This window comes from Pseudophryne corroboree, chromosome 5, assembly GCF_028390025.1.
Source record: "Pseudophryne corroboree isolate aPseCor3 chromosome 5, aPseCor3.hap2, whole genome shotgun sequence".
Lineage (NCBI taxonomy): Eukaryota > Metazoa > Chordata > Amphibia > Anura > Myobatrachidae > Pseudophryne > Pseudophryne corroboree.
The window spans coordinates 331,972,225-331,991,392 of NC_086448.1; the positions used below are offsets into that span (position 1 = coordinate 331,972,225).

At 43.4% G+C, this 19,168-nt stretch overlaps 1 protein-coding gene across 1 annotated transcript in view; it reads right to left on the reverse strand.

Moving 5' to 3' along the window:
* Positions 1 to 657: 657 nt before the first annotated feature.
* Positions 658 to 19,168, reverse strand: part of LOC134929033 (transcription factor SPT20 homolog) — a 74,044-nt gene continuing 55,533 nt past the window's right edge. The window contains exons 5-7 of the mRNA XM_063924893.1: positions 2,798 to 2,866; positions 2,510 to 2,722; positions 658 to 1,355 (exon numbers count right to left, since the gene is read on the reverse strand). Coding sequence (XP_063780963.1) covers positions 679 to 1,355; positions 2,510 to 2,722; positions 2,798 to 2,866 — 959 coding nt within the window. The 3' untranslated portion in view covers positions 658 to 678. The remainder of the gene's footprint in view (positions 1,356 to 2,509; positions 2,723 to 2,797; positions 2,867 to 19,168) is intronic.

A 19,168-nucleotide genomic window follows, 5' to 3' on the forward strand; every position in this document is an offset into this window, starting at 1 on the left:
AATCATCATACACATGTACTAATGTTGCCTATATCTGTATTTCAGGTGATGGTGGTTATGGCTGCTACTCTTGGCTCCTTACTCCATTGTCCCAACCTGATTCTCCTGCTGAACACAGTTACAATCATGCACATAAGTCTACGCGGAATGTGATAGAAAGATGTTTTGGGGTGCTGAAATCTAGGTTTCGGTGTCTGGATAAATCTGCTGGGCTTTTGTTGTATAGTCCCTCAAAGGTGACTAGGATTGTGTTCTGCTGCTGTTTTCTTCATAATTTGTGTTTGAACCAACATCTTCCACATGTTGCTGAAGAAAACAGCCAGCAAGCAGAGGAGTTAGAAACATCTGGTGACAGTGTGAGTACAGATGTAGGGAGGCAGGTAAGGCAAGAAGTTATTTTGCGTTATTTTTCCGGTAAGTATTTTTTTTTTAAACTAACCTTGAATAACCACTTTTATTAAATGTATTGTATTTGTGAATGTTTGTTTTGTTGCGTTACTGTTTTTTCTTTATACTGGTCTGCACATTTATACTGTAATTTGAATTACTTACAGTGTCACTCATTACCCCATTAAACCATACATTGCGTCTTTTAAAATGATTTGCACGGACACAGGGATTTCTGGGAATACAATTGCTTAAAATTTATTGTGTTCCAAACATTTCATGCAGCCTTCCTTATTTTTTTTTGTGTGTGCTGGGTGCAGAGGTTTGACCAGGGTCGTTGGCCCGTGTTCTGCTTGAGCGTCGAACAGGGGAGGTAACTGGGGTCTGGCTTGGGGTAGTCGTTCCGGAGCTTGAGCTGACTTGTTGGGCTGCCATCACAGTAATACTTTGGCTGAGGTTATGTATGCTCGCATTAAGTTGGATATTTGTGGCAGTGTGGCTGGCAATAATTTGCGACAAACTTTCGTTCACCACTTGGTTATGCTGTATTACTTGTATTAGGGTTTGTTGCTGCCGCTGTTGCTCATCGATTATTCTTGTCAAATTTGCAAGCATTTGAGTGTTGTCCGCCCAGATCTGCTCCATTGAAGTTGCTATTCTGCCAACCTGAACAATCAGTCTGCCCGAGTTCCGACTAATGCGAGGAAGATGATGGGGCAGACTAACAAGGTGTTGTGTGTGTGTGTTCAGGTAGGCAGAATTTTGTACTTGTTTTGTGGCCCAACTGTTCCAAAAGTCAGGGGACATTTCTTGCTGCGGTGGAGTTGGAATTAATTGGGGACTAACGGATGCTTGTGGTATATCCTGCTGCGGGGTTGGCTGGGTAGGATCAACGGGCTGCAGGTGTAGTGTGAAGGTAGGCTGTTGGTCAGGTTCCTGCTGGGCGTCCTCGGCCATGATGGGTGGTTCTGTATGGGGTTGAGAGCAGCCACTATTTAGTATAAGTAACAGTTTTTTGCTTGTCCTAAACATGGCTTACTTAATAATACTCATGTTGAAAATGTGTCCGATTTTGTGTGTTCAAATTAACTAGGAATCTTTCCAATAGAAACACATATGTGCATTCACAGGCGTGCGCAGAGACTGACTGGCGGGTTCCGCTCCGAACTTCCCCCCCTCCACAGCATTATAGTGTTCTCTCACCTCCCCTGTCCTGGATATAGACTGCTCACCTGGACGGGCCAGAGGTGCGGACCAGGTGAGCAGTCTTTATCCAGGACAGGGGAGGTGAGAGAACACTATAATGCCATGGAGGGGGGGGAAGTCCTGTGCGGTTCCCGCAATTCAGTTTCTGTGCACGCCTGTGTGTGCCTTCTAAATTTCAAAACTGATTTTTTTTTTTAAATTTGTTTGTTCACAGACTCTAAGCCATAATGATATGGGAAACACGAATTTCTTTCGCCATTTTACATTAATGCATTTCAAGATTGTGTATGCCCCTTCCTTTTGAGAAACACACACAATGCATTAAATGTGGTTTGTTACACACTCATTAATTGATTAAGCCAGTCAGTGTTTTTTTTAAAATATTAGTAAACAATATTTTAATTTAGTAATCTTCAAGAACCATGCAAATGTCTTAAGGTGGCCTATGTTTCTAAATGGAGATGTTGGCCATGGCAAACATTTGTATTAAACATTACATTTTTTTTTTCTTGTGGATTTCATTTTTAAAGCACAAAATGGTTTCTATGGCGAACATCACATCTGAAAATGGTTTACCAAATTTATTTATAAAAAAACATGTGCTTGTTGTTTGACATTATGGGCAGGAATAATAAATTACACAAATATAATTGTATTGACACTACACAAACAGTGGTGCAGCAGAAATAACCAGGAGAAGACCTAAGGATTTGAAAAGACAATCATATGTGCAAGGTGATAAAGGCACAAGACAAACAGAGACGTTTTACATTTCTAAAGATTAATATTATTCTTTTTATGCATATAACACCTTGCACATATAATTGTATTTCAAAAGCATTATGCCTTATCCAGGTTCATTCATAGACCACACTGTGTAAAACTTATATTTTTTTTTTACATTTTGTATACTCACCAGACAGCTGATGTGATTGTGGCTCATCTCTTTGCGGACTTGCCAAAATTGCCTGTGGTGGCTGGGGCAACACTGAGGAGATGCGCCGCCGGGGTGGTGATGATGGAGCCGCAGACTCAGGCTCAACGCGACGTGTCTTGCTTGGCCTCCTAGGCACACTCACCGAGCCCTGTGATGGTCGCCTTAATGGAGGGCGGCTTGCAGAAGAAGAACCTATGTGAAAAGAGAAACATTAATATTTGGAACTTCTATGTGTTTGCTGAATATGTGATTTCAGTGACTTCTTACCTGCTTCGCCAGCATCTGCATCACTTGGCAGTGTTGGCTGGGGCCTGGCTGTGGTGCTTCTCTGGCGTACTGTTGAAAAATGTGACAAAACCAAATCAACATACTTTGAATACTCATTGTTATCTGAAAATCCTTATTGTGATGTAAACATCTGGAACATAATGATAAGTAAACTATTTTATGTTTAAACTATTCTGGATTACTTAATTGGATGTGTATTATTAAAATAAGATTGTATTGCACTAAATAATCCATATTCAAACCCAAAATCAGCACAATATTGTGTTTTAATTTTGTTTAAAAAATAGCATTAAAAAAAAAAACATTTCCAAAAAAAAACAGTTATGGACAAGCAGGAAGTATGATTATGTATTAGAACTACACATACCAGCATGCACTGCAACAGATGTAGCATTCACTATTTACAAAACTGAGGCAATGCATGATGGGACTTGTAGTTTGGCAACACCTTTAGAGCTACAGGTTGCACAGGCCTGCACGACATCACCAACACAATGTAACAATTTAAAAAATGACAATCACAACTAGCAGGATTAAATGTAATTTAAAATAACAAAAAAAACAAAAAAAATTTAAAAAATAAACTCACCATCCTGCCTTGGCTGGTCAGAATCCCGCACATGAGTGGCACCAACCACTTCGGGTGGAATAAGAGAACGCACAGGCTCCTCCCAATCCCGATAAGAAGCACGGAAGGGGTGTCCACCCACGGTTTGGCGGGCTGATTTGGCCTCCTTGGCCATCTTGGCCTTGACACGGCGCTTTATGTCATAAAAGCGCTTGCGACATGTGTCCTCAGTCCGCCTCACCACACCCTCACTATTAACTGCCGCAATCACTTTACCCCACAGCACAGACTTACTACGTGTGGACACCTTGGCAGCCTCCTGCCCAAACAATTGCCGATGATGCCTCATCAGCTCCCGCACCAAAGCCATGTTTTCAGCATAGCTGAACTTCACATTGCGCCCAGTCTTGGTAGTGGTGCGTGGCTGCGGAGCCACAACACCATCACTATCACTGAAAAACGCAACAGGCACCCCCTCCTCCTCACTAACCTCCTCCACATCACTCACCTCCTCCCTCTCACTAACCCCCTCCACCTCACTCACCTCCTCCCTCTCACTAACCTCCTCCACCTCACTCACCTCCTCCCTCTCACTCACCTCCTCCACAACACTGACCTCTGACTGAGACATAATCCAAACAAACGACAAATAACACAGAGAAAAAAAAACAGAAAACACACTCCTCCACTACCACTACACACCACACACCCAGCACACACACACACACACACACACACACACACACACACACACACACACACACTCACTCACAAACAATGACAATAGACTTTGAAAAAAAAAACAAGGACAAAAAAGTATACAAACTTTGAAAAAACTACACAACAAGTATGACAAGACTACTTACACACACAGTACAGCACTCAACAATCGCAATGATCCGCACAAAATCCACCAAAAACTCCACCAAACTCACCAACTCCTAATACACTTCCTCTCTCCTCTCCACTAGCTAAACCCACGAGGTGCGGACGGTTTGGGGCGTTTTTATAGTAATGTGCACAGACACTCCTCCATCACGAATACAACCAATCACGGACGAGTGACAAAAACGAAACTTAGGAAAAAAAATGCGGCCGGGAACGGACAAACACTGCCGTAACCGACATGTGACGCAGTCGTAACAAAAAGCTCAGAACACGGCCGACAAACCACAAAATCGGCCGCATTCTACCTTACAAAACCACGAATGACATCGACATCGGAACAAAATAAAAATACAAATACGACAGCTTAGTAAATTAGTCGTACTAAATTCAAAAAGTTGCACCTTTACACTTTCGATGTCATTCGTGATGGTACTTTGACCACAAACGGAAAATTACGAATCTTAGTAAATTTACCCCAGTGTCTTGAGTCTTTATTCACTATGCATATGGGAGATCACATGGTACAGAGCTAGCTGTTTTGTGTCATAATATAACAATGTCATCATCATACAACAGAGTTTCAACAAGATAATATATAGTAACACAAGTTTTGGGAAAGGGCAAAATGTAAACTTGCCTGATCAATTTTATATTTATAAATCATATTTGCTAATTTCATGCCATTCACATTAAAAATATGATTTGTGTAGAATTGATATAATTTTTTTACAAGCAACGCTGCTCAGCACCCAAAATAAAATACAAAGATGGTGAACAATCACAATATAATAAATATAAATCACATATTGCAGTATGGATCACACAAATAAGCAACAGTCACATAAAAAAATGCAACAAAAGTATTACATTCAAAGAATACCAGAGTCTAAATGGCAAGTCAGGCACTTATCATACTGTATACTGTAAAGCACTCTTGTAAATATCAAACATGATATACTCTTTTAAATTTGTTCATATTTAGAGCGCCATGCTCCACATAGATATGAGATATGATGGCCGTACGAATACACGATATTGGGGGTCATTCCGAGTTGTTCGCTCGTTATTTTTTTGTCGCAACGGAGCGATTAGTCGCTAATGCGCATGCGCAATGTCCGCAGTGCGACTGCGCCAAGTAAATTTGCTATGCAGTTAGGTATTTTACTCACGGCATTACGAGGTTTTTTCTTCGTTCTGGTGATCGTAATGTGATTGACAAGAAGTGGGTGTTTCTGGGCGGAAACTGGCCGTTTTATGGGTGTGTGCGAAAAAACGCTACCGTTTCTGGGAAAAACGCGGGAGTGGCTGGAGAAACGGAGGAGTGTCTGGGCGAACGCTGGGTGTGTTTGTGACGTCAAACCAGGAACCAAACTGACTGAACTGATCGCAGTTGCCGAGTAAGTGTGGAGCTACTCAGAAACTGCTAAGAAGTTTCTATTCGCAATTTTGCTAATCTTTCGTTCGCAATTTTGATAAGCTAAGATTCACTCCCAGTAGGCGGCGGCTTAGCGTGTGCAAAGCTGCTAAAAGCAGCTTGCGAGCGAACAACTCGGAATGAGGGCCATTGATGCATCCATTGATGCATTGTGTGCACATCGTGCATGTTTTATGCATGATTACGATGCGCACGTTCCAACAAATCATCATACGTGCAGCCCATATTATCTGTCATAATCATATGCACATCTTACCATGTTCTATGTACATACTGTATGATGCATCCTACGATTTTGAGTGACATTTCCCTAAATGTTTTTGGGGGGTGAGGCAAACCATCGATACTTAGATAGATAGATAGATAGATAGATAGATAGATAGATAGATAGATAGATAGATAGATAGATATTATTTATTTATTTATTAACAGTTTCTTATATAGCGCAGCATATTCTGTTGTGCTTTACAATTAGAACAGTATTAGAACAAAACTGGGTAAAAACAGACAGAGATAGGAAGGCCCTGCTCGCAAACTTACAATAGATAGATAGATAGATAGATAGATAGATAGATAGATAGATAGATAGATAGATTGGACACTGCAAGGAGCAACCACTTTGCTTGCTACTATTACTGATTACTGTCATTTCTGGGATGCTGGCTCCCATACCCCGAATTTGTTACAGCCGGCAAATTAAATGGATCCCATGCCCAGATACTGTATATTAAGGCAAACCCTGATATTGTCCTTTCAGGGTTAGAAATATAGTTGCTGATAGTCTAATATAAACTTCCTCATAGAGGTAAGAGTAGAATTCATCTTACTACACATGTACTCCAGGGCCAGTATTTACTAAAAATCCGAGTTTGGTCGATTTGTGTTTTTTTTTCTAAGTCCCAATCCGGGAATTCACTAAGCACCAATCTCGGCAGTGTCTGGTCTATTCGTAATGGTTTGACTGACAACGTCCCGAAATACGAATGAATAGACCATCGGTCAAACGCGGCTGTTATTTCATAGAATACGGGAATTCACTATTCAATCGTATTTGGGTGTTAGTCTCTGAGGGCTCAAATGCGGTCGTATTTTTTTGCGATTCGTTAAAAAAAGCGGCAAAAAAATAGACCTGCTTTTTTCAGTCGTGTTTACATGTGTTGGCAATAAAAAATCACTCACACCTGAATTAGGATGCCTATAAAAGGATGTTAGGCCCATTTCAATACACCTACACTCAGAAATGTTAGCAGGACTGTGGGCCAGTGATATTTTGTGTGCTGTGGGATTCCTCAGACTCAGACATCAGCCTGTAAGTACCCAGGGCCAAGAAAATGAACATGGTCAGCAGGTTGTACCGGTTCCGCGGAGGCTGCGCAGGCCTCGTTTTTTTAGGGGGCGTTTAAACTTGAACGCATTGTCCGATGATAAGGTCATACAGATGTTCCGTCTAAATCGTAACAACATTTTCTGTCTGTATGATCTTGTCAAACTGGGCCCAGACCCTGAGACAGCACGCTCTCGCCCTGTCTCAGGCCTGCACAAACTCCTGGCTGTGTTGCACTTTATGGCTACTGGCAGCTTTCAGGCTGTGTCTGGGGATGTCATAGGAATCTCACAGCCCTCATTTTCAAGAATCTTAATACAGGTGATGTATACCTAACAACCTCTTCTGTTTTGTGTTTGTTTTCATTTCTCGGTGGCCAGTTCTGTCATAAAATATCAAGTTTATTGTTCGTTAAAATGTTCACACAGGTTTTGGCTGTTTTGCAGCCACACATCGAGACCTCAATCTGCTTCCCTACCCAGGAGTCTCAGTGGCATGCCGTCAGGGTAGATTTCTATGAGCTGGCTGGCATACCCACTGTGCTTGGAGCCATAGATTGCACACACATTCAGCTGAGATTAGGGGCAGGCAGCACATATATACTAGCCGCCATTTTCAACACTCCACAAATGTGCAGGTGGTTTGTGATGCAAATCTCAAAATAATGAGTGTTGTTGCTGGTTACCCTGGGGGCTGCCATGACTCCTTCATCCTCAGTCAGTCATCCCTCTTTGATAAGTTTGAGGATGGACAAATGCCAGATGGATGGCTGCTGGGTATGTAATTGGATATGTGTAGGCCTGCGTATACTTGGTCCAAATACAGGGGCAGATGTATTAACCTGTAGAAGGCATAAGGAAGTGAGAAACCAGTGATCTGTGCAAGGTGATAAAGGCACCTGCCAATCTGCTCCAATATGTAAATTAACATTTAGGAACAGATTGTCTGCTGCCTTTTTTAGCTTGCACATATCACTTGTTTTTCACTTCCTTATGCCTTCTACAGGTTAATACATCTGCCCCACAGTGTGCTACTTATGTGTTGCTGTATCTTAACATGATTCACGTTACTATATCTGTCTTTTAGGTGATGGAGGATATGGCTGTTACTCTTGGCTTCTAACTCCATTGTCCCGACCTGATACCCCTGCTGAACACAATTACAATAATGCACATAAGTCCACGCGGAATGTGATAGAAAGATGTTTTGGTGTGCTGAAATCTAGGTTTTGGTGTCTGGATAAGTCTGGTGGACTTTTGTTGTATAGTCCCTCCAAGGTGACTCAAATTGTGTTCTGCTGCTGCTTTCTTCATAACATGTGTTTGCAACAACATCTGCCACACATTGAGGAGGAGGAGGAGGAGGAGGAAGAAAGCAGCCAGCAAGCAGAGGAATTAGAGACATCTGGTGATACTTGGAGTACTGATGTAGGGAGGCAGGTTAGGCAACAGATCATAAATTGCTATTTCTAAGGGATGCTTGGTTTGCTTATTTCATTTGTTGTGTCTTCATAAATAGATGTTTTGTGTTTTTTGCCAAAATCCATTACTCTGAATGTGTCTGTCTCCTTGACACATACAAACATACCTTCGCTATATGCTTAAAAAAAGTTGCCAGTGTATTGTGTGTTTTTTTAATATCAAAACAACAGATTATGAGTGGCATGCATTAAGTCTGGATAAGTGTTCAAAATCTTGCAGTGCTAATTTCTTACAAGCCAACATCAACCATTTAGTATTTTACTTTATCATTGTGTGTAATGTCCTAATGCACAGGTTCACAAACTCGGCCCTCAGGACCACACACAGTGCATGTTTTTCAAGTAACTCAGTAGAAGCACAGGTGTATGAATTACTCACAGACATATGTTAAAAGGTTCACAGGTGGAGCTAATTATGTCACTTGTGATTCTGTGAGTAGACCTGCAAAACATGCACTGTGTGGGTTCCTGATGGCCGAGTTTGAGAACCTGTGTTCCCAAAAAACACTCCTCAACATATAATATGTTAGCCTTGAGGAAAACATGTGTCCCTATGTGTGATGCACCATCATATTTAAGACTCACAAACTTACTGTAATCTTGAATATTTTTTTTACTCATGTTTGATGCTGTAAACTTGATGATGTGTAAGTAAATACACAGTTTTCCACACATATACATTATTGTTCAATTTTTTTTTAAAAAGTAAAAGTACATATTTGTTTGTTTATGCATCATGTGTAAAAACATGCTTAATAATTTTTAACACACACAAACATGTCCCAACAATACCGACATTCATTTGGACAATGTTTTATAAACAAAACAAAGGCAACATATTACAAGCTTTTTACGCCACTCAATTGAGTTCATCTTGTAATGTTGTTTAGATAAGATAGCTAAGATATGTATCACTAACATTGTAATTTGGATTATCTGCAGGCAAAGAGAATGATTGGAATCTAGAAAGAGTAATGATTAGAAAAAAATCAAGTGGTCAGTTTACTTCCTGCTAAAGACATTCAGCCTGGCAGGCAATTATTGTATCTGCAGGCAAAGAGAATGATTGGAATCTAGAAAGAGTAATGATTAGAAAAAAAATCAAGTGGTCAGTTTACTTCCTGCTAAAGACATTCAGCCTGGCAGGCAATTATTGTATCTGCAGGCAAAGAGAATGATTGGAATCTAGAAAGAGTAATGATTAGAAAAAATTCAAGTGGTTAATTTACTTCCAGCTAACATGTATGTGTGGCTACATCAATTTTTTCCTCCTCCAATACCCTAAAAAAAAGAAAAGGAATAAATGTGCGTAATATTTTTTTCTATTATTTTGGCCCACTTATAATTAATTATGTTAAAAAAAGGGTCAAGGAGCTAAGTGTGATATTTTGAAAACCATAAAAAACACTTGCAAACTATTTTGTGTTAATTATCACAAATGTCTAACTTGTTTTTTTACGTTTTTTTGGGTGGCTACTTGTCCTGGCCTTTTCCTTTAGCACTGTCATGTTGGTGTGCTCTGGTGGACCGTCTTGGTGGTGATGAGACTGGCGTGATATTTGGAGTAGTCGTACCAGAACTGCTGGTTGTTTGCTGTTGGTGCATGCATCTGAGAGTTTCATTCAGGTTAGTGAGGGTGGCATTGAGTTCACGTGTAGCAGCATTTTGATTGTCTACTATTCTGATTAAACTTTCATTAATCTTTTGACTGTTTGGAAAATGTTCATATAACTTTGCTGTTGTCTGTGCTGTTCTTCCATTAGTCTGTGCTGTTCTTCCATTATGCGCTGTAAGTTGCCCATGACCTGTGTAATATCTGTACTCATGACTTCCATGGTATTGCCTATTCTGGTTGTTTGCTCATTTTGTCGCCTCAGATTTCTTGAGATTCTTCTGAGGTGAGATGGTAGGCTTGCAAACATTTGTGTCTGCTTACGCAGGCAATCTTCATTAGTGGCCTGCTGTCTAGCCCAAATGGTCCAAAACACCTGATCAGGACCTTGTGTTCCTGGTGTTGTTGGGCTGTGTTGTGGTGGTGGTGTGGTTTGCTGTGGTGGTGTACTCACAGGTGCTGGGGGGCTCATTCCTTGCATTAATGGCAGCATTTCTAAGATGTTTGTCTCCTCCATGCCACTGTGTTGGTGTTGTTGCGGAGGGATGCTGGTCCCAGGACTCGAAGCTGAAATATTAAACATATCTACGTTAGCTATCCATATGTTTGTGAAATGATTAAAAAACACTACACATGGAACACATATCATTCACTGTTGCTTACAACTATTCTGCCTAGCAACATCATCACTCATAGCTTAAATGCATACATATGCCTGTTTGTGGCAAATGTGTCTGGTTACTTAATTGTGAAAGCAAACACTTTAGTTTTATTGGAGCTCACACATACTCCACCATAAAAAAAAACATTGGAATACATAATGTGTTACCTTATAGCTTTGTTCCAACAAACATAGTAATGTTTTTGAATGTATTTTGCAATGCTACCTCATGCACACATGAGAGTTTCTGAACAAAAAAAAACTTGTTAAAAAAAAACATGCTTTTTTGTTGCAGCATCTTATACCCAATGTCATACTGTATGACTCAAGTGGACATACATATCTTTACTGGATGTGGACAAGGACATTTAGTTTGGATTCCATTTCAGCTTTTACTTACTACGGTAAGTATTTTTGTTTTGGAAGTGTTTTGACTTAATGCGGTTATGACTGATTATGATTATGTTGTGACATTTTTCACTTTGATTCCAGTTTGATACTCACAATCAAGATGAGGGGAGTGTGGATGACGTCTTGGAGGTGTGTCCATAATTTGGAGTGGAGGCACCGAACATACGGACGATAATCTTCGTGGCGGGGTAGCCTGCTGTGTTTGTGCCGGGACAGACGACCTTGCTTTCTTTTCCGCCACAGGTTTCTGGTGGTGATGTCTTCCAGAAGAGCCACTTCTGCTGCTCCATACTTCTTTTGATGGACCTTTTAATGAAAGTGCAATTTTGTTATGGCCATTCCTTTACAAGCATACCCTATACTACAATGGATACTTTACCTGCTTCCGCAGCGTCATCATCATCAGATGTGTTAGGATTTACTGGCCGACGAGTAGTACTGCTTTTTTCAGACACTGTATAAAATGAGATATATTCATAAATCATGCTATTGTGTATACATCCACCCATTATGCTTATAAACAGTTTTACATTTAGTAATGCTTGGTTTTGAATTCAAACAAACATTAGGACCAGAAAGCCAAAAATTAAACACAAAAAACACCCAAAACACATATGCACTATGGCAACATCAAGACAGCCAAACATGTACAGGACACTGACATAGGCCACAAGTTCAAGGAAAGGTTTTGTTTTGCTCTTTAAAAAAAACAACTTCATTTTGTATTCATTTAAAAAATATTACAGATGCAATATCTAATTTGCTCTGTGATGTGGCACTCCAAAGACACATTACCAGTATATGTTCCAAAAAATTTTAAAACTAATTTTTTGCCAAAAAAATATGCAGTATGGTGTCACGGTACAAATACAAGCCAAATAAAAAAAATAAAAAATAAAACATTCTCTAAAGATGACATTACACATGTAAGTGGTTTAAAAACAACTTTCCAGTACTCCAGCCTCTAACATGACAACGAATTTGTAAACGTAAAAAAAACATGGAACACATATATAAAACATAGTTATAATGTTTTAAAAATAAAAAAACCCAAAAGGAACACATTATTGCAAGACAAATCAGAGACACACCAAGTCCAAACTACACATGGAAAATATCTGTTTGAAAAACACATGACATACAATAAAGTAAGATGTTACATTGGCTTTAAGCTAACAAATGACCCAAAACAATGAATTTGCAGACACACACTTGAAGATGGGAGTAATATGCAACGTCACATGACACAGATTACCAAATTAAACATTTTAACACAAAAAAAATGCTCACCATTCTTCCTTGGCCTATCTGAATCCCGGACATGGGTTGCAGAGACAACTTCAGGAGGTATTACACTCCGCATGGTCTCCTCATACTCCAGATAACTTACTATATAGGCTGGCCACCACCGGTTTTCCGAGCAGACTTGGCCTCCTTGGCCATTTTGGACTTGACACGTCGCTTTATGTCATATTACCGTTTGACGTGTGTCCTCCGTCCGCTTGACCACCCCCTCACTATTGACAGCAGCAACTACTTTCGACCACAACACCGTCTTCATCCGTGTTGGCACCTTGGCAGACTCAGGGCCAAATAGCTGCCTCTGATACTTCATCAGCTCACGCACCAATGCCACATTTTCTGCAAAACTAAACTTAACATTCCGCCCAGTCTTAGTAGTGGTGCGTGGCTGCGGAGCACTCTGACTGTCACTGTCACTTGAGGCTGCTGCAGCAACCTCACCCACCTCCTCCACCTCTCTAACCTCACTAACACTCACCTCCTCCACCTGACCGACCTCCTCCCCCTCACTCACATCCTCCACCTCTGAGTCACACATAATTGTGTGTCTACACAGTTAACACAGGGAAAAAAAACAAAAAACAACACACTCCTCCACTACCACTACACAACTCACACACACACACACACACACACACACACACACACACACAAACAGTGACAAGGGACTGTAAAGAAAAATAACTTGGACTAAAAATGAGACAAAACCACAAAATACAAGACAACAAGAATGACAAGACGACTTTCAAACACAATACCACACTCAGAAATCGCTACCAACACTCCTCAACAAACCACAAATTCACCTACCTCCACAGCACAACCTCCCTCCTCCTCACCACTAACTAAACCCACAAGGTGCGGACGGTTTGGGGCATATTTATATGGTTGCGCACAGACACTCCTACCATCTGAAACACAACCAATCACGAACGGGGATGAAAATCGAAACTGAAAGTGAAAATGCGGCCGCGGGAAAAAAAAACCCTGCCGCGTTTAACTTATGAAAAAAAACTGCTAATCCAACAAAAACACGTACGCAAACGACAATGACGGCCGTAAATGTGCCAAAAAAAAACGACTGGCATCGACATCGGAAAACTCGAAAAGCATAAAGTCGACTGCTTCGTAACTTTGCGTATATGGATTCAAAAAGTTGCATGAAAATGCACCCGATACAAAACGAGTTTAAACACTACACAAACCGAATCAAACACAAATATTAGTAAATATTGGCCCATGTGTATTTCTGTACCCCTCTTGTATGTGTGCCTCTAATTTCTCTGTCGGCCTTTTTCTCACTCCCTCTCTGTGAGTTTGTCTCATATTTGGTGTATACATCTCTGTCTATCCATCTATTTCTCCCTCCCACCACCACCTTTGTGTGTCAGTTTCCTTTAACCCCACTTATTGCATCTATTCCCATTTACTGCCTCCATTCATTATAAGACATAACTTCCTAGCCCCTGTGCCCCTGACAACCTATTAATCTCATGCCACCCTGTTTTTCCTCCATTTCTACCCTCTTCACACCTTACCATCCTATTCCTCTTCTGCTGAAGTTGCTGGAGTCCTGCTGATGGGTTGGCTATGGCTGACTGGCGCTGGTGATCCCGGCAGCAGAATGCCAGCGGGGAGTGGGGGGGGGACTCAGTGGAACACCCACAGGTGGGAATAGTCCCTGTTAGTCGGCATGCTGACTGTCGGGATTTAGAGGGGCCTAGATGTAGCTGTCCCCTGCTGCCACCTAGAAGCTGTCTGCCGCATGTGCACATCTGCTAAGACCAGGCCAGCAAAGTGGTAAGTTATCCCTTCCCACTTCTGACAGTATTGTTTATGGCAGCCGACTTATGTTTGCAAAATTTTGTCGATAAGGGTTTTTATTATTGCCATGGAAAGTGACGACAGTAAAATCTTACATATCACCTTGAAAGGGCCTACTCATGTTAAATAACCCTTATATCTCAGAACTGGATCTTGATTGCCTTCGATTAGCCAAAATCAGTATTCATACTATTCATATGTTACAATAAAAATGATATTTTTTTAATGAAGTTAATATAAAAGGCCATAAAATATCAGCAAAGCAAGCTTCCCAAGTAAATGGAATCCACTTCCTTCCCTGCTCCAAAGAAGCAGCAGAGGTGATGCAGACTGGCCAGAATACAAAGTAGCTGTCCTTCAATCAATGACACTTTACTTTTCTCTAACGTCCTAGAGGATGCTGGGGACTCCGTAAGGACCAAGCTGGGGACTCCGTAAGGACCATGGGGAATAGACGGGCTCCGCAGGAGATAGGGCACTTTAAGAAAGCTTTGGATTCTGGGTGTGCACTGGCTCCTCCCTCTATGTCCCTCCTCCAGACCTCAGTTTTACACTGTGCCCAGAGCGAGATGGGTGCACTGCAGGGAGCTCCCCTGAGTTCTCTGCCTAGAAAGCATTTTTGTTTGGAATTTTTCTACATTTTTACAGGGAGCACTGCTGGCAACAGGCTCCCTGCATCGAGGGACTGAGGAGAGAGGGGCAGACCTTCTTAAATGATAGGCTCTGCTTCCTCGGCTTCTGGACACCATTAGCGCCAGAGGGGGTGAACACAGGTTCTTACTGGGCGTCCACCCCCAGAGCCGCGCCGCCGTTCTCCTCACAGAGCCAGAAGAAACGAAGTCAGAAGACGTCTCAGGCGGCAGAAGCCTTCAGAGCTTCACTGAGGTAACGCACAGCACTGCAGCTGTGCGTCATTGCTCCCATAAACCTCACATACTCCGGTCACTGTACGGGTGCAGGGCGCAGGGGGGGCGCCCTGGGCAGCAATATAACACCTCTCTTAAGGCAAAAGACAATATACATGTACAGGTGGGCACTGTACATGTATATAAAAGAGCCCCCGCCATTTTTCAATAACTTTGAGCGGGACAGAAGCCCGCCACCGAGGGGGCGGGGCTTCTCCCTCAGCACTCACCATTGCCATTTTTCTCTCCACAGAACGCTGAGAGGAAGCTCCCCGGACTCTCCCCTGCTTACACACGGTGAAGGGGTGTTTAAAAGAGAGGGGGGGGCCACATAATTGGCGGATAAGATATTATACAGTGCTGCTGGGGGGAAAAACATTTTGTGTTGGTCTCCAGGGTCATTGTGCTGGGGTGTGTGCTGGCATACTCTCTCTCTGTCTCTCCAGAGGGCCTTAAAGGGGATACTGTCTTCAGAAAAGAGTTTCCCTGTGTGTGTGAAGTGTGTCGGTACGTGTGTGTCGACATGTTTGACGAGGAAGGCTCGCTTAATGTGGAGGGGGAGTGTTTGAATGTCAGGTCGCCGTCGGCAACGCCGACACCGGACTGGGTGGATATGCTGAATGTCTTAAATGCAAATGTGAATCTCCTGCATAAAAGGTTAGACAAGGCTGAAGCTAGGGATCAGTCAGGTAGCCAGACCGTGCCTGTCCCTGTGGCGCCAGGACCTTCAGGGTCTCAAAAGCGCCCCATATCCCAGGTCACTGACACAGATACCGACACAGATACTGACTCTAGTGTCGACTATGAGGATGCAAAATTACAGCCCAATGTGGCAAAGGGTATTCGATACATGATTATTGCCATAAAAGAGGTTTTGCATATCACTGAGGAACCCCCTGTCCCTGACACGAGGGTTCACATGTATAAAGGGAAAAAGCCTGAGGTCATGTTTCCGTCCTCATTTGAGCTAAGCGAATTGTGCGAAAAGGCTTGGGAGTCTCCGGATAGGAGACTACATGTTCCCAAAAGGATTCTTATTGCGTTTCCTTTTCCACAGAAGGATAGGATACGATGGGAATCTTCGCCTAAAGTAGACAAGGCACTGACACGCTTATCCAAGAAGGTGGCACTGCCTTCTCCGGATACTGCTTCCCTCAGGGATCCTGCTGATCGCAAGCAGGAAATTACCATGAAGTACATTTACACACATTCAGGAACTATCGTTAGACCGGCCATGGCGTCGGCCTGGGTTTGTAGTGCTGTCGTGGCATGGGCAGACTCCTTATCTACGGAGATTGACACCTTAGATAGGGATACCAGTCTAATGACCATTGAACATATCAGAGATGCTGCCTTGTATATGAGGGATGCTCAGAGAGACATTTGTTTGCTAAGCTCCAGAATAAACGCTATGTCTATTTCTGCTAGGCGACTCTTGTGGACCCGACAGTGGACGGGAGACGCCGACTCAAAGCGGCATATGGAGTCATTGCCTTACAAGGGGGAGGAGTTGTTTGGAGAAGGCCTCTCGGACCTTGTCTCTACTGCTACGGCCGGTAAATCAAATTTTTTTACCTTATGTTCCCCCGCAGCATGCTAAGATGGTACCGCATTATCAAATGCAGTCCTTTCTTTCCAATAAAAGCAAGAAGGTACGAGGATCGTCCTTTGTTGCCAGAGGTAAAGGCAACGGAAAAAAGCTGCACTCGGCTAGTTCCCAAGAGCAGAAGTCCTCCCCTACTTCCGCAAAGTCCACCGCATGACGCTGGGGCTTTCCGGGGGGAATCAGATCAAGTGGGGGCACGTCTTCGTCTTTTCAGCCACGTCTGGGTTCTCTCACAGGTGGATCCCTGGGCAATAGAGATTGTTTCCCAGGGATACAGACTGGAATTCGAAGACATGCCTCCTCGCCGGTTTTTCAAATCGGCTCTGCCGGCTTCCCCGTCGGAGAGGGAGCTGGTTTTAGCTGCAATTCACAAATTGTACATTCAACAGGTGATAGTCGAAGTCCCTCATCTCCAGCAAGGAGAGGGTTATTATTCATCCCTGTTTGTGGTACCAAAACCGGACGGTTCGGTCAGACCCATTTTAAATCTGAAATCCCTGAACCTGTACTTGAAGAGGTTCAAGTTCAAAATGGAATCGCTCAGAGCGGTCATCGCCAGCCTGGAGGGAGGGGATTGGATGGTGTCCCTGGACATAAAGGATGCGTACCTTCATGTTCCGATTTTCCCTCCTCACCAGGCATTCCTGAGATTTGCAGTACAGGACTGTCACTACCAATTTCAGACTTTGCCGTTTGGTCTTTCCACGGCCCCGAGAATTTTCACCAAGGTAATGGTGGAAATGATGGTGCTCCTGCGCAGGCAGGGCGTCACAATTATCCCGTACTTGGACGATCTCCTCATAAAGGTGAGATGTCGGGAGAAGTTGCTGGACAACGTGTCTCTGTCCGTGAAGATGTTGCAGAGGCACGGCTGGCTTCTCAATTTACCAAAATCTTAGCTAGTCCCTGCAACGCGTCTGGCCCTTTTGGGCCTGATTCTAGACACAGACCAAGTGGAGCCAGTGGAGAAGGCTCGGGAGCTCGTAGCTCTGGTCAGGAACCTATTGAAGCCAAAAAAGGTTTCAGTGCATCATTGCACAAGGGTTCTGGGGAAGATGGTGGCTGCATACGAGGCCATTCCCTTTGGCAGGTTCCATGCAAGGACCTTTCAATGGGACCTATTGGACAAATGGTCCGGGTCCTATCTACACATGCAAAATCGGATCACCCTGTCTCTCAGGGCCAGGGTGTCTCTCCTGTGGTGGCTGCGCAGTACTCACCTCCTGGAGGGTCGCAGGTTCGGCATTCAGGACTGGGTCCTGGTGACCACAGACGCGAGCCTCCGAGGTTGGGGAGGCTGTCGCACAAGGAAGAAATTTCCAGGGTCTCTGGTCAAGCCTAGAGACTGGTCTCCACATCAATGTCCTGGAGTTGAGGGCCATATACAACGCCCTACGCCAAGCGGAGGAATGGCTTCGGAACAAACCGGTTCTGATTCAGTCAGACAATGTCACGGCAGTGGCTCATGTAAACCGCCACGGCGGCACAAGGAGCAGAGTGGCCATAGCAGAGGCGACCAGGATTCTACGCTGGGCGGAAGGCCATGTAAGTGCACTATCAGCAGTGTTCATCCCGGGGGTGGACAACTGGGAGGCGGACTTTCTCAGCAGGCACGACCTGCATCCGGGAGAGTGGGGACTTCATCAAGAAGTCTTCACACAGATCACGGATCGGTGGGGACTGCCTCAGATAGACATGATGGCGTCCCGCCTCAACAAAAAGCTAAAGAGGTATTGCGCCAGGTCAAGAGACCCTCAGGCGGTTGCGGTAGACGCTCTGGTGACACCTTGGGTGTTCAGATCGGTCTATGTGTTTCCTCCTCTACCTCTCATACCCAAGGTGTTGAGGATAATAAGAATAAGAAGAACAATCCTCATTGTTCCAGATTGGCCAAGGAGGACTTGGTATCCGGATCTGCAAGAGTTGCTCACAGAAGATCAGTGGCCTCTTCCTCTAAGGCAGGACCTGCTGCAGCAGGGGCCCTGTCTGTTCCAAGACTTACCGCAGCTGCGTTTGATGGCATGGCGGTTGAACGCCGGATCCTAGCGGAAAAAGGGATTCCGGAGGAGGTCATTCCTACCCTGATCAAGGCTAGGAAGGACATGACGTTGAAACATTATCACCGTATATGGCGAAAATATGTTTCTTGGTGTGAGGCCAGAGCTGCTCCTACGGAGGAGTTCCAGTTGGGCCGTCTGCTTCACCTCCTTCAAACGGGAGTGAATTTGGGCCTAAAATTAGGGTCCATAAAGGTTCAAATTTCGGCCTTATCCATTTTCTTTCAAAGAGAATTGGCTTTTCTTCCTGAAGTACGGAGTCCCAGGGCCGGATTAA